The sequence below is a fragment of the Lichenostomus cassidix genome, chromosome 2 (genome assembly GCF_008360975.1).
Source record: "Lichenostomus cassidix isolate B80296 chromosome 2, HeHo_3.0, whole genome shotgun sequence".
NCBI lineage: Eukaryota > Metazoa > Chordata > Aves > Passeriformes > Meliphagidae > Lichenostomus > Lichenostomus cassidix.
Genome location: NC_139482.1, coordinates 87,655,156 through 87,669,480, shown reverse-complemented (window position 1 = coordinate 87,669,480; position 14,325 = coordinate 87,655,156). Strand labels below are relative to the sequence as shown.

The following is a 14,325-nucleotide window of genomic DNA, read 5'->3' as shown; positions in this document are numbered from 1 at the left end:
TTTCAATTTGTCAGTTTTGTGACATAAATAGTACCCTTTGTCATTTTGCTAGAATGAGAGGAGACTGAGCAGTGATTTGCTGCTTCCATTTAAGGCATAAAGTTTTGGTTGTTTTGGTTTTTTTTTTTTTTTTAAAGTGAGTTAGTTTTTCATTTCATTCACTGTGAGGTTAATGTGCATTTTTCATATAAAACAAACCAGATTAGCCAGTGTGTTCACTTCGGTTTGTACTTTCCCCAAACCTTTTTTTTATATCACAACAAAATATTGATGCAATCTACTTAGAAGTCAATTAGTAAAAAGGAACACTGAAGAACACCCCGGCTTCCACAGCAGTGGTATCCTTCCTGAGCTTGCAGCAGTGGTTACAGTGAACATGACAAAGCTTTCCAGCTGACAGACAAGGAACTACATGGATACAACATACACATCCTCAGACAGACCCTGCCAGCACCAGGAACTCTGAGACTGACCCACCCCTGAGCCCAAGGCAGTGATGAGCTCTTTGGAGGATGTAGGTATCAAACCACCTTCACTTGAATCTAACTCCACCCATCAGCTGGCAAAATGAGTTTGGCCCATATACTCCTGCTTTTCTGTACATTTTGAGACATTAAAGTACAGTAATTCCAAGGACACACTGGTTTTTTCATATGCCAAAATGTTTGCCTGGATTAATCCTCCCTTTGCCCATTTCCTTGTTGAAGCCTGTGCACTGGCTTTTGGGTCGGCAAATAACACAAATACTGATTGCAGAATGCTTTTTGCAGGTGACCAGCAGGGAGCTGTGGCAGCCTAACATGTAAATAGGACCATGGGTTAGAAACCCTCACCCTAGACTCAGACACAGTTTTGAGAGTAACAGCCCCATGGCCATTCACAGGCAGAGAAAGGCAATGGCCAGCTGCCTACCTACCTGCCTTGTGCAAGGATGCAAGGATCAAGCAGTGCTATGTAGGGAATGGGGACATTGGACTAGAGCTTCCCAAAGCATTTCTGCTGATGGGAATCTGCAGGACACCTGCAGTGGGGCTGAGCTGGGGAGAGGAGTGTGAAGGAGAGAGGGAAAGGCTTGAGCACCAAGCTCTTCTCTTCCCCAGAAAAAAAAGAGGGCTCTTGGACCATTAACTCCTCAGCAGATTTTGCTGGGAAGTTGGAAGGAAAGGGTCTTCTGTGACGAGCTGGGAGGGGAGGAGGGAGAGTGCATGAAATTCAGACTCCTTTGCGGGAGGTGAAGTTTTGATTTTCTTGTCCCAAGGTCTTTACCTGTCCCCATGGATGAACAACTCTTAGCTTTTCTAAGCAGAGAGCAGTGCACCCTTGTGCTGTTGGCCATCTACTCACACAGAGGGGTTTATGTCAAGAAAGGTAGTGCAGGCCTCAGTCTTTCAGAGACTCCAAATTTGCCTACCATGCATTTAACAAAAACAAAAAAATCTTTACTGATATGGGAGGGTGTTTGAGCTTAAGCTTTTCCCTGGACCAGCAGAGAGAACAGATCCCACAGGCCAAAATGCTGGTTTTGGTAGCAGCCATTCCAACTCCCTGTCTCTGGTTTACTCACACAGGTACAACTGTGGCAGTAATTTGTCCATTTCCCATTTGTTACTGGTGGCAACACATAAGGTGGGAGTTCATCAGGTTAGCTATCAGCTGTTCCATGACAGTTTCCCACACCAACTGTGAATGCAACAACACTGCATGTGAAAGTGGGTGAGGCAGCCTTCGTACAAAATTTCACAGTGACAATTTTACACTATCCCTTTGCAGACCTGCACTTCCTGAATACATACACTGAAGGCCACATCCTGCATTACCCAAAAATGGTGAGAAGAAGAGAGCAGGTGTGGCTTTGGCAGCCGTGTTGGCTCTGTGAATGAACCTCTCATAAAGAAATACCTTCAGGAAACTGCCCTTCAACAAGGAGCAAGTGCTGCTGGCTAAGTTAATTTATAATCCAAAGTCACATATTACACGGGCAAACTAAACTGCAGTTCAATCTTAATAAAAGCTAGAAGATGGAATTGGGTACTGAAAATCTAGTTACTACAGTGGAGACCAGTTAAAGAGACAGAAGGCTTTACAGGAAAAAAGACATTTCTACTGCAAACAAGCTAAGACACGTTCTATTCGTACAGAGGCCAGCGCTCGGGTAAGCAATACAGAATCAAACCAATACTTTAGAAAGATTTAAATCTCTGCCTTGGTATTATATCAATATATTTATATATCTATAATTTAGAATATACTATGTACATATCCAACATCAGATTGCAATAAAAGTCTTAAGCTGATAAATTATTCTACAGATAGCAACTTTGGTTGGAGGATAGTTTAAAGACACACACAGAACATTTCAGGAATACTGTGGATAGATTAATTTTGGTTTTTTACATCTTATGTTGCTGAAAGACATTGGTTTATGCAGAAATACTGACCCTGGAAACCAGTTCCCGTGAACAACAGATCTTGCAGGGGAGAGTAAGTTCTACCTTATGCTGAATGCTTACATGGCTTTTATTTCTTGTAATTACTATTTTCACATACCAGACCACACTTTGGGCAGTCTAGGTACTGTACTCATCTCTTCCCCAGAGCTGTGTTATGCCACCATCTTTGAAAGAGACAGCATCACTTGTGGCAGGTTAAGGAAGTGGCTCCCAGCACACAGAGGCAGCAGCAGCAGCAGCAGGCTGGCTCTGCACCTCTGTCCTGCCCGAGCACCTAAACCCCACTAGAGCAAACCTCCCGCCTGCCTCACAGCTGCTCAGGCTTTCTCCAGTGCGGCTGAACTCGCACTGCTGCCGTGGTGGCACCTGGCTGGACAGCAATGTCTCACGTGAAAGGAGAGGTCTGGAACAGTGTCACTTTTCAAAATGAAAAAGCCACCTTAATTGCCTATGTTACCTTACAGCTTAATTTATTATGCATTACTTTAAGAGTCTTCATTTACAAATGAAGTCACTTCATCTAAATACAGTTCCAACACATGGTACATAATAATAGATGATGGTTTATTGTAGACGATGGTAACAAATGACTTCTATCTAGAAATTTAACAGGAACAAAATACTTTGTTTCTGGTTTCACAGGGTATAGATAGAGATCCGTGGTATATGACTGCTGAGGAGTTTTCTTCTTTGCGAAAGTATGTTAAAAGACCTCATACAGATCCCATTCCATCAAAAGAACCATTAAACAGTAATCAACAGAAGTGTGAGCGTTCACAGGCTTTCCTAAAGTGAGTCAAACAGTTTTGTTCACTAGAGTTTCTGTCTCTGGTGAGCAGCTCACTGCAACTCCATTAATAAGTGCATTATTTTATTTGCATGCTTTAGCTGTCTTGAAGATCTTAAATTGTTATCTTCTGAGATCCAGATGCATGCCATATGGTGTTTGTGCAACTAAAAATGAAGGGGTCTATTCTCGTCTCGATGTGTGGGGAATCCCTGAACACCAAGAGAAGAACATATCCTTAAGGGTTAAAGGAGGGAACACATTTTTATTTGATTACAGGGCTTACGGAAGTGACTTATATTTGCTACAAAGAATATAAATCAAACGAGCTCTAGGTTGTTTTAAGATTATGGAAATGGCTTATCTTAGTTTTCACAGTGCCACCCCTACATATATCTTTCCCTAGGAAGCTGCTTTCAGACTCAATTATAAAAAGCAGTATTTTTGTTTGCTATAACACAGAGCTGCACAAATATCCTCCTCCTCCACTCCAACCACTGCAGTGGTGCACTACAGAACTGGGATGGAGAGGAGGCTGGACCACAGGAAGCTGCAGACTTGCTGTGACTGCAGCCTCCACAAAAATCACACACTTTGTACTACCTTAACAGCAAACATAGTTAAACACAAAGCTTGATTCTTATCACAGTATTTTTGTGGGAGAGGAAAAAAGAAAAAAAAGGAAAAAAAAAGCCATAAAATACATCGCTACTCCCCCTCCCCCACAATATATTGCCTCAGTCCAGCACTTACAAGTAGATCTGTGAGACAGCACTATACCCATTGCACTTTCTTCTCCGCATAATTGCAAATAAAAGTGGGATCAATTTTAATATTTTTCTAAATAATCATATAAAAACTGTTGGAGACCTAAGCCATCACCATGGCTTAGCTACACAGCCAGTGCTTTCATTAATTCTGGGACCAGGAAGTGGAGAAGCAGATAGTCTCACCCTGTCTCATTAGGGAATGCTTCTTACAGATTTGTGATGCTGTCTCTGAAAAAGTAAATCCTGTGCTTCTTCAGCAACCTAATGTCAGTTTATCAACTCTGAGTGGCAATTTCCACTTGGTAAATTAAATCTGTTTTGCAATCTGTTTCACTATATTTGCCATTTAGGACAGTAAAATGGGTCAGTGAAAAGTATTTTCCTCTAAACAATTTATGATTGTCATTTCATTTAATTTAACCACTGATATTCTAGGTGAATGCTAATGTGAGTATTCAGATTTTGCAGCTTTTGTCATTCAACATGTACCTGGAATTGCACTGGATTAAGCTCCTTTCTATACAAACCAACAGCAAACACAGCTTCTAATAACACAGGCTTTACAAACCGCTAGGAATTGAGTAATACTGTGCAAAATGGACACTGCAAAGCAACTTTCTGGATCTACCCAGGACAGACATTTACTGGAGAGCAGACAGAGCAATCTGGCAGAAGCATGATCACTTACAAAGCCAACTTACCTTGCATTAATGAGGTACTGTGCTAAGCTGATGTTTGCAGGGGATCCTGTGATTGTAACTTGTCGTTCTGCGGAGCCTTCTGTGGCATTAGCAATCTTGATCTGCGCTCCTGACATCTGCCTGATTTCATTTATCTTACTGCCTTGTCTGCCAATAATGCAGCCTATTAACTGGAGCGGGACAAAGACTGAGATTAGTGCCACAGACACAAGCAAAAACCACTTAACTGCAATCTGTAGTATTGCTAAAAACATGGTTATGAGCAGCTCAGTTGCAAAACAAAAATATTTTTGCTCTGCTGTTTGGAATGAATCACTAGTGCAGTCTATTGGCTCTATGATCATATGCCTCTAGATCCAGTTTTGCTGCTACATGGTTAAGTCAGTATCTTATTTCTGGTATTTCAAGACTATTTCACTGTCTCCCATGGCAGAAAATGACAGCGTGCTGTGATGCTCAGAAAAACAAAGCACAGCTCTGCCTGACTTGCCAGTGGCAGCAGCAAGCCAAGAGCAGCAGCTGGAAGTCAGGCTGATCATCCAAAGCTGCTGCATGTGGCTCTGCACCTTTCCAAGGTGCTGTCAGCCCTACACCTCCCTGGGTACCTGTGGTTCTTGCTTGGCCAGATACTGTGCATTAAAGTCAGTGGGATTTACAGCTCTCTGACTGTAGGCAGAAGTAGGTGTGGGAAGAGACTGCAATTTGTCTGCCTTTCTTTACAGAAACTTACCAAAACTCTTATTTTGTGAACAAAACTGAACCTGAGCTGAGGCTGAGATGTTTTGGTTTCTGTAAGGGTGAGGAGGGGATTTTTTTTTCTGTGTTAAGGAAGGATGGGTGCTGAGAAGCTCAGCCAGGGCCAGAATGGATAGAAAATGGAAACTTTGCTCTACAAGTCTGCTGATGCTGGGATAATGTTGCCAGTTGTGCAAAAGCATGTGCCAAGGTTCAGAGACTGCCCTTCCTCTCCCACCCTATCTGCTGCTTCAGGCCCTGACATGTTACCCTTTGTGGCACTGTAGTACTTGGAGTAACTGGCCAGGAACAGTTCACATTGTCCAGACATTTTATCAAAAGAAGAAAAACCTCCCAACGCAATCCTTGCTTCACACTCAGGGACAAACAGAAAGCCAAAGTGGATACCCAGGTAGCTGAAACAAAGACCAAGCTGTGACGAGCACAAGAGGAGCAACCACGAGGGGGGAAAATGGGGTGGCAGGAAACGCACACAGGATTTCCCATCCTGTTACTACAGGAGGGCCTTGCTGAGCTCCCTGCCCTTATTCCCAGGATCTCTCTCAGTGTGTGACTACACATGCCAGTGCAGAGGACTGATGTGAGCTTCACCAGGAAGCCTGTGGCCTGTCTGTGTCCTCACCAATACCTCTGCACTGGCTACCTGTGGGCAACACCCTAAGCCTCTGCTTCTGATGCCTCAGTGTCACTGGCCTCCACGGTCTGCAGGGAGTGAAGGTGGCACAGGAGAGGAAAGCAACAGAGCACAGGCACAGAAGGCACCTGCTGGGTCACTCAGGAAGCTGACACTTGTATGTGCTGGGGGTCCTCCAGTGACCTCCAGCTTGTTACCCAGGTGGGTCAGTGCAAAGAATGTGCCATCTCCGAGCTGAGTCTGAGAAGCAGTGAGGATGCAGTCCAGACTGGTGAAGGACGCTAGTGATACTGGAGTCTGGAAAAGAGATTTGGTAACCTTTGTTCTGGAACTCTCCAAAGTCACCTTCATTGCTGTGACAATGAGCTGTTTGCACACACTCTGCAAGCTGTGACATGGCCTGTGGCCTGTGCAGAATGCACTACTCCATCTGCCATGCAGGAAGGACAGTAGTGCTGGGGGCTGGAACTCTCTCTGGGGTGCCTTTCTCATTACATGTTATTTACACTGAAATCTGAGCAGTATCTGAGTATTCAAGAGCTGATGTTCTTGAAGAAATTCAAGGGACATTTGGTTTCGGGCATTTGGTTTTATATAAAGACACCTGCCTAGCCTTGCTCTGAGATGGAATCATGTCAAACTGTATCCAAACACCTCTGGGCCACTTGGGAGATGAGCCAAACCTACCATAGACTATACCAAGCCCACTATACACTGTAGTCTAATACTATAGTTACTAATAAACATACTCATGAGTGGCACAAGGTCTGGATGGAGGCCTGTCACTTGTGGTGTCCTCCAAGGTTCGTTTTGAGCTTCTCAGCACAAGAGACATGGAGTTCCTGGAGCAGGTCCAGGAGAGGACAACAAAGATGATTAAGGGACTGAAGCATCTCTCTTTCCTTGAGGAAATGCTGAGGGAACTTGGCCTGTTCAGCCTTGAGAAGAGCTGACTGAGAGGGGATCTCATCAATGTCCATCAGAATCTGAAGGCAGGGTGTCAAGAGAATGGAGCCAGGCTCTGCTCAGTGGTGCTGAGCAACAGGACAAGAGGGAACTGGCAGAAACTGATGGACAGGAAATCCCACCTGGATGTGAGGAAGAACTTCTTCACTGTGTGGGTGACTGAGCACAGGTACAGGTTGCCCAGAGAGGTGTGGAGTCTCCTTCACTGGAGATATTCGAGAGCTGTCTGGACACAATCCTGTGCCATGTGCTCTAGAATGACCCTGCTGGAGTAGGGAGGTTGGATCCTTCAACCTCACCTGTTCTGTGATTCTGTGAATACTTGTATTGTAAGTGTCTATAATATACACACATGTACATGCACACACACATAGTATGTACATGTATATGCATATATAGTTTTACTCTCTCAAGACTTGGCTGGAAGAGCTCCCATCGGATGTATATCAAGCCCAGTAGTCTGTCTCTGACTGTGGCAGAAGCACACATGTACAAAAAAATAAAACAAACCAAAACCAAAAACCAGTGTGAGGTATAAAATAAAGTTTCCACTAGTGTTCCAAATTTCCACCTAAAGCTTACAGAACACCTGCGCAGTAGCTGGTATCTCTGCCTTTATGCTCCATAGTCCATCTGTCTGACAAATTCTTTTTGAACCTGATTCTCCTTTTGCTGTCCAAGGGCCATGACAGTGAATTGCAAAGCTTGCTGATGTGTTGTGTGTAAGTATCACCATTTTTTCGTACACCCCAAAATTTCAGCTGAGGTACCCTCCTTCTTGATCTCTGAGCACCAGGTAAAAATGGTTCCCTTTCCACTTTCTTTACACCACCTCCATTTGTCTTCCCCTACCTCAATGTACCTCATCTCTCCTTGTGCCAAAAAAACTGCAAACAAACCAACCCTAAAACACAGGTTCTGCTTTTTGCCTTTTTCTAGCTTTACTCTGCTCCTCAGTAAAGTTCTGCTGGCACAAATGGAAACAGGATTGAGTCAGGAATCTGGACCCTTAAAGGGTGGGACTTGAATTTATAATTATAAAATTTTCCTGTAATGCCAAAGCACTGACAGTCTAATAAAAGAGCTCAGTGCTGCAGAGCATTGACTGCCACATCTGCAAAGAAGAGAGCTCAGTTCCCCAGTGACTGCCAGGAGAAGGGGTAGTGCCACATAGGCCTCCTTGAAATATCAAGTGCAGCAGGTGCTGGGTACCACTGTGGGCTGCTCTGAGAACATTTGGCACATGTGGGTCCTGTTCATTTGCAGGGAAGTATTCAAGGCACCACGGGGAAATAAAGGCAGCTCTTCAAGTCTGCCATATCCTTCTTGGGTGGATTGACACTTCTGTTTCTATGGAGTACTAGTCAGATTTATAGCTGCCTTTAAATGCTCTTGGTGCTTTCTGAGGGGTAAGTTGCTTTCCTCTTGCTTGTCCCTGACCATCTCTCCCACATAGATGCAAATTATGCCTAATTCTTAATGCGAAAGATTTTTTTACTTATTATTAGTTTGTTCATTTACACTCAATGGACATTTTTGGGTATTGAATAATAAAATCCTAGGACATCTGTTATCTTTGCCCAATCCCCTACACCCAGGGGTGTCATCTCTTCCATTCTTTTAAGGACCTGTTAACTCTACTTTATTCTGGGATCTAAGTTAAACACACTTATATTGTGTAACTTGGACAGCAGGGGAAGGATAGACAAAATCCCAGCAAGGAAAGAAAGGCATTTAAGTGCCCCTGTAAGAGGTTTTGATGAGCAAAAGGAGATACTAGATAAGGATCAAAGTGATTTTTGAGAGGATTCAGGAGGAGTGTCCTCTCTGTTCTCTTTCTGAAGTTACATAGAAGTTATTAAAAAACCTAGAAAGATAAATCTTCTGAATTCATTATTCGGAGAGGAAACCTCCACTTTTAGCATGTGGAAAATAACCACCTGAAACTTTTAGAAAAAAATTCTCCAATATCTCTTTGTTATTGAGCAACAGGTTAGCTGCAATTGTCAGCATATTGCATGAAGAAAGCAGCATGATGCTGTTACAGGAATTATTAATAACAGAAAAAAATATTTCTGTCACAGCATAAATGCCAGAGGGAGTAAGGAAAATTTATTTTAATACAAAGCTATATAATTTGTAAATGGCTGTTAATATCTATTTGCAGTAGACTAGGCTAAACTCTCAGCTCCTTATTGCCTTTATATCTGATTTTTCTCCATCAGATTCTTACTGAGGCTTTGGCTCTATGTGCTTATCATTATTTTGGTTTTAAAAAGTATTTTATAGCACATGTAGATATACACTGACTTCTCTGGTATCTGCAAAGCATGTAGGTATTTGCAAGTCTCATGGTGCTCTCATGTGTGCTGGACTTTTGCAAAAACAAGCAAAAGATATGATAGGAAAGCTGTGGAACTCGTGCAGCACAGGGGATGCCTGGAGTTGGAGCAGGCAAAGGACTGGCCATGTGCAGCTTCAGGGCTTCACTGAAGCTCCGTGCCAGGGCCTGCAGCTTCCTTCACCTTCAGCCCAATAAACCATCACCATACCACACTGATGGCCTGTCCATCAAAACTGGTGCTAGGAGATGCTTATTGGGAAAGAGAACTCAGATTGCTCATGCAGGCTTCGCTGCACAGCTGCTGCTGCCTGTCCTGCCCTGACCTCCCTCCACACACAGCATCTGACTGACGGTGCTGGTGCCTTCCCACCCTGCTCCCTCACTGCCTCATAGCTCTCTGTCCCCCTCATATCCTCATTTCTCTTTGAATCATTAAGGCTGCAAAAGACTTCTAAGATCATGGAGCCCAATGATTAACTCAGCACCACAGTTTCACCCCTAAACCAAATCCTCAAATGCCACATCCACAAGACTTTCGAACACTTCCAGGGACGGTGATTCCACCACTTCCCTGACCACCCCTCCAGTGAAGAAATTTCTCCTAATATCCAGTCTAAATCTCCCTGGTGCAACAACCTGAGGCCATTTCCTCTTTTCCTATCACTTACTTGGGAGACCAACCCCCACCTGTCTACAGTCACCTTTAAAGTAGTTACAGAGAGCAATGAGGTACCTCCCGAGCCTCCTCTCTCCAGGCTAAACACCCTCAGCTCCATCAGCAGCTCCTTATGGGACTTGTGTTCAGACCCTTCACCAGATTAACTGCCCTTCTCTGGACTCAATCAAGTACCTCAATGTCCCTCCTGAACTGCATGGCCCAAAACTGAACACAGGGTTTGAGGTGCAGATTCACCAGAGCCAAGCATAGGGGAACAATCACTGCCCTGGTCCCGCTGGCCACACCATTGCTGATAGAAATCCATTTTTGGATTTTCTTCATTTTTTGCCTGGAGAGCAGCCCTGCTGTAGCTGTGATGGGGACATGGGATGTTGCTATGCATGGTCATCACCTCAGGAAAGGTACCTGCAAAATTCCCAAGTAGTTCCTGATGCCCAACAGGACAAGAGCCTGTTTTTCCTTCTGCACACACAGACAGATGCACACAGAGCACAGGTGGGCAGCACCAACCTTTTGGTCCTCTAATGCACACCTCAACACCATACAAACACCAGAACTCCCTCTCACCATCTGTGGAGCCCTTGCAGGCTCTTTCTAAGCCTAACCCCATTTTGGCCTTGGCTTAGCTCCTTTAGCAACAACAGTAAAACACACACTGTGTAGCCAGAAAAACCTATGAGAAACATTGTGCGGATTTGTGTTTGCTTTTCCACCGACAGGGCTGAGCTGGAGCATTTCACACCTCATGGATGAGAAACTGATGGTTTTAAAAATTTTCTACTGCACTACAGGACCCAGGGTCAACTTTTTCCCTCTCCTTCTTCACTATGAACCTCAAAAGAAGGCAAGTCAGAAGAGTGCCCTTGGATTTGTATCTCTGATGGCAAGAACAACATTTGCCTGAAAGTGAGTATAGGAAACTTGTGCTGTAAGAATAAAGAGAGTGCTCCTAAAAAATTCTCAACATACAATAAATTCGGTTGTAAAGCAGGAACTGATAAATCAGCAGAGCACTTTTTATGTAACAGAAAGCTCAAGAAATCACAGCACTCATGCCTCCACTTCTTCGTGATTATGTATCTTTTTCTTACTGTAAATCATTGCCACTGAGTTTAATAGGGCTTGCACAATATTGTAGGTATCTCTTAAGTAATATAATTGCTATTTGTGATCCCACTCATGCTTGAAAGCTTTTTTTACTGGAGGGGAAAACTTCCATTTTCCAAGTGGATCATTAGCAATGAAAACTGAAAAAAGACCCCAACCCTGTTTGCAAGGAAACTGAATAAAAGGGGAAGGCATTTTTATGTGACGCCCAGTGTATCAGCTGAGCGTTCTGAGTAGCTGTTTTAAGGTTCAGCACTGTGATGCTTATGGACACTGGGCCTGTTGATCACAGTTGACCCAGAGTTGCTGGAGCAGGAGTGTTTCTAGCCCTTGTTCATCCAATAACCCCTCATATTGCACCTTTATGTAACCAAAGTAGCTTTTTTGCTCAGGAAAAATGCTGTCTTGGGGAAATGTGGGGTTCAGTGGAGAGAGGCACGGAGGACTCCAGCCCAACACACAGCACATGGGGCTGCATGTTCTTCCACCCCCTTTAGCCCCTCTGCTGAGACCACCCGTGCCAGTGCCACCTGAGAGATGAGTTTTGGGAGCCCAGGCTCTCGTGAAGCCTGTGAAGCCCCCAGGCACCATGGGGCACAAGAGGGGACAGTCACTCCTGCTGCTTCCATCCAGCATTTCACCAACCCATCACACCCCTCCCGACAGACTGAGTGCTGCACAGTTTATTCTGGGGCTGCTGTTTACAGATCAGCCAAAGATTAGAGGTGTCCCCTCTGGTGGCAGAGGAGGGAGAGAAGAGAAAGAGATACGGACTATTGGTCCACTTACATCATTGGGAATAGTAAGTTCATGGGAACTGGTTGGAGTAGTGGCATCCAGTCCTATTCAGGGGACAGAGGGAAAATGTTACACCAGCTGTTTGCGAGAAGGGCAAGACACAACAAATGAAATTTTAAAGAAGGAAACATACAGAAAGGAGAGGAGAAAAAAAAAAAAGAGAAAAGAAAGGAGCAAAGAAAAATAGAGAACTGCTAGTAAAACGGAAAAGAAAGCAAAGGATGCAAAACTCAGAGGGCTGGACTAATTTTAAATGAGTCTTATTTTAATTAACCTTTAACCCACCAAAGCAACAAATGTCACATGAGATTCTACAGGGTCATCATAAAAAGTTTCTAGAAAATGAAAGGTTTCCTCTAAAAATAGTCTCCGAAGCTTGTTCTAAACACATCAATTGAGAAATTAATGGATGGCTGAAATTTGACCTGTCTACTAGGAGTTCTAGAATATGGAAAATTAAAGTGGATGTCAAATGAACAATTAGCAGAACAAAATACATATTTATGAAAAATAATTAAAAAAAAACACCTTTAAAATAAGGACGAGGAAATTAACCTAAGAAAATCTGGAAATTATATGTGGGATTAGTTGAAGAAATGTTGGGAAGGGTAATTTTGGAAGGGAGATGGAACAAAGTACTCTAAGCTGCACACATTTGTTTGTAAATTGGGTGGACAAAAGGAAAATGCTCAGGAAAAATGGAATTACTGCTCTAACACACAGTAACGCTACAGAAACGTACATCTCACAAATATAGCCAGGAAAAGATTAAGGAGCAGGATGTTAATGACAAGAATAAGGAAAATACAAAGCTAGGAAAAGCAATTTAGTATTACTTGTAGATATTTTATCAAATACATCATGAAGAAACGAAAGTATATTTTGGATGCCATGTATCTTTCTCTTATTTTCTCTTTTTTTTGTGTTTATTGTATTATCTGTAAAGACATACCAAAAATACTCATTTCCAACTAGAATACACAAAAAATAAATATTCTACCAAAAAGTGATTCACTTACATTTTATTGATGTTTACCTTCAATTATGAGTTGCATAAGCTTATTTCACATTGAGTATCAAATAGTCAAGCTGCTCACAGAATTTGTGATGTATGTGATAAAATGTTATTTGCCATACAAAGCATGTACCAGTACAGATGCACTTCTGTTCTGTGAAGTTTTTTAGATGCCAAGCATGTATGTTGTGAAGTACAGTAAAAATGTTTATTTGCAGGGTTAAGTGACTTCTCACTCTTGAATCAAGAAGTCAGCCTCAGCCTTTTTAAGTATGGAGCAAATTTGAAGTCCTTAACTGAATTTCCATTGCATTTTGTAGCTGTACCTGTGTTATCTAGTAGGAAGTGAGGCACTTGTCCCAGCAGTGATGATTACAGATGCTCTCAAGACATTTGGCTCTACAAGAATTCAAGTCTCAGCATGTCATAGTTTCTTTAATTGCAGTTTCTGTGCCATGACTACAAACTGTTCGCTTCTCTCTGATCCATATTACCAAACTGGAGAAGAAGCATGTCCAAATATTTCACTTGGAACCAACTGGTACATACTGTATGGTCCACAATAACTTTGCAAGGACTGAACAGAAGAAACTCAGGGCTTTTAGCCAAGGGCACAAACGAAGCAAGTTGTGATTAATGAAAGTAACAAACGAAGCATATTTTAGTAATGATGAAAGGAACTGTAACAGAGGTACGGGAGGGAAGAAGAGAGATTAATGTGTAAAAACAGAAGGATTGCTGGTCATTGACCACATTTATTATTAAAATGATGTAATGACCACGGGAAACAAAGCTGTTAAGAAGAAGGACATCCCCAGGGGGTCATGGGTACGTACCAGGGAAACCAGGGGTGGTCTGCCCAAGGGGAGTAAAGGGGGGATGCTGCATAGCCAACTGGTGAAGCTTGGTCAACTGCAGGGCAGGATGGGAAATTAGAACTAACCAATCAAATGGAATTATTTCAGAGCAGAGAAACCATCTTACGTGTTCTAAAACTGGATTAATTAAAATTATATTGAAAAATAAAAGGTTTAATCATTCATTCTAATCTACCATAGAGAAAAAAAAACTCAAACAAACTGGTTATAAATGACACCTCTACAGTTATTACATGTAATGGCTATTGTTAATATTAACTAATTACTGTAGAATTACATATTAAAAGAACTCAAATATATCACATGCAAAAAAGACCAAGATAACTGTCATTTGTTCCTGGGCCATTGTACTTTCTAGCAATTATTACACAAGGTAAGAGATGCAGCTGGGCTAACACTTGGCTATACAGTGTGTTGGTCAGGAAAGGTGTCCTTAGGCC

The 14,325-nt window shown here is 42.8% G+C and overlaps 1 protein-coding gene and 1 long non-coding RNA gene across 14 annotated transcripts in view; one reads left to right on the top strand and one right to left on the bottom strand.

The window, feature by feature from the left end:
• Positions 1 to 14,325, bottom strand: part of LOC146441716 (poly(rC)-binding protein 3-like) — a 491,829-nt gene that overhangs the window by 14,309 nt on the left and 463,195 nt on the right. For 12 of the 13 annotated variants that reach the window (XM_085052273.1, XM_085052275.1, XM_085052282.1 and 9 more), the window contains 3 exons: positions 13,844 to 13,919; positions 11,984 to 12,036; positions 4,709 to 4,878 (listed from right to left, as the gene is read on the bottom strand). In XM_085052273.1, coding sequence (XP_084908399.1) covers positions 4,709 to 4,878; positions 11,984 to 12,036; positions 13,844 to 13,919 — 299 coding nt within the window. Of the gene's footprint in view, positions 1 to 2,993; positions 3,450 to 4,708; positions 4,879 to 11,983; positions 12,037 to 13,843; positions 13,920 to 14,325 lie in introns of those variants that run through there. The other variant, XM_085052284.1, reaches the window with a different exon arrangement.
• Positions 8,199 to 11,378, top strand: LOC146441718 (uncharacterized). The gene is made up of 2 exons (XR_014850023.1): positions 8,199 to 8,473; positions 10,807 to 11,378. It is a non-coding gene; the product is annotated as an uncharacterized LOC146441718 (long non-coding RNA).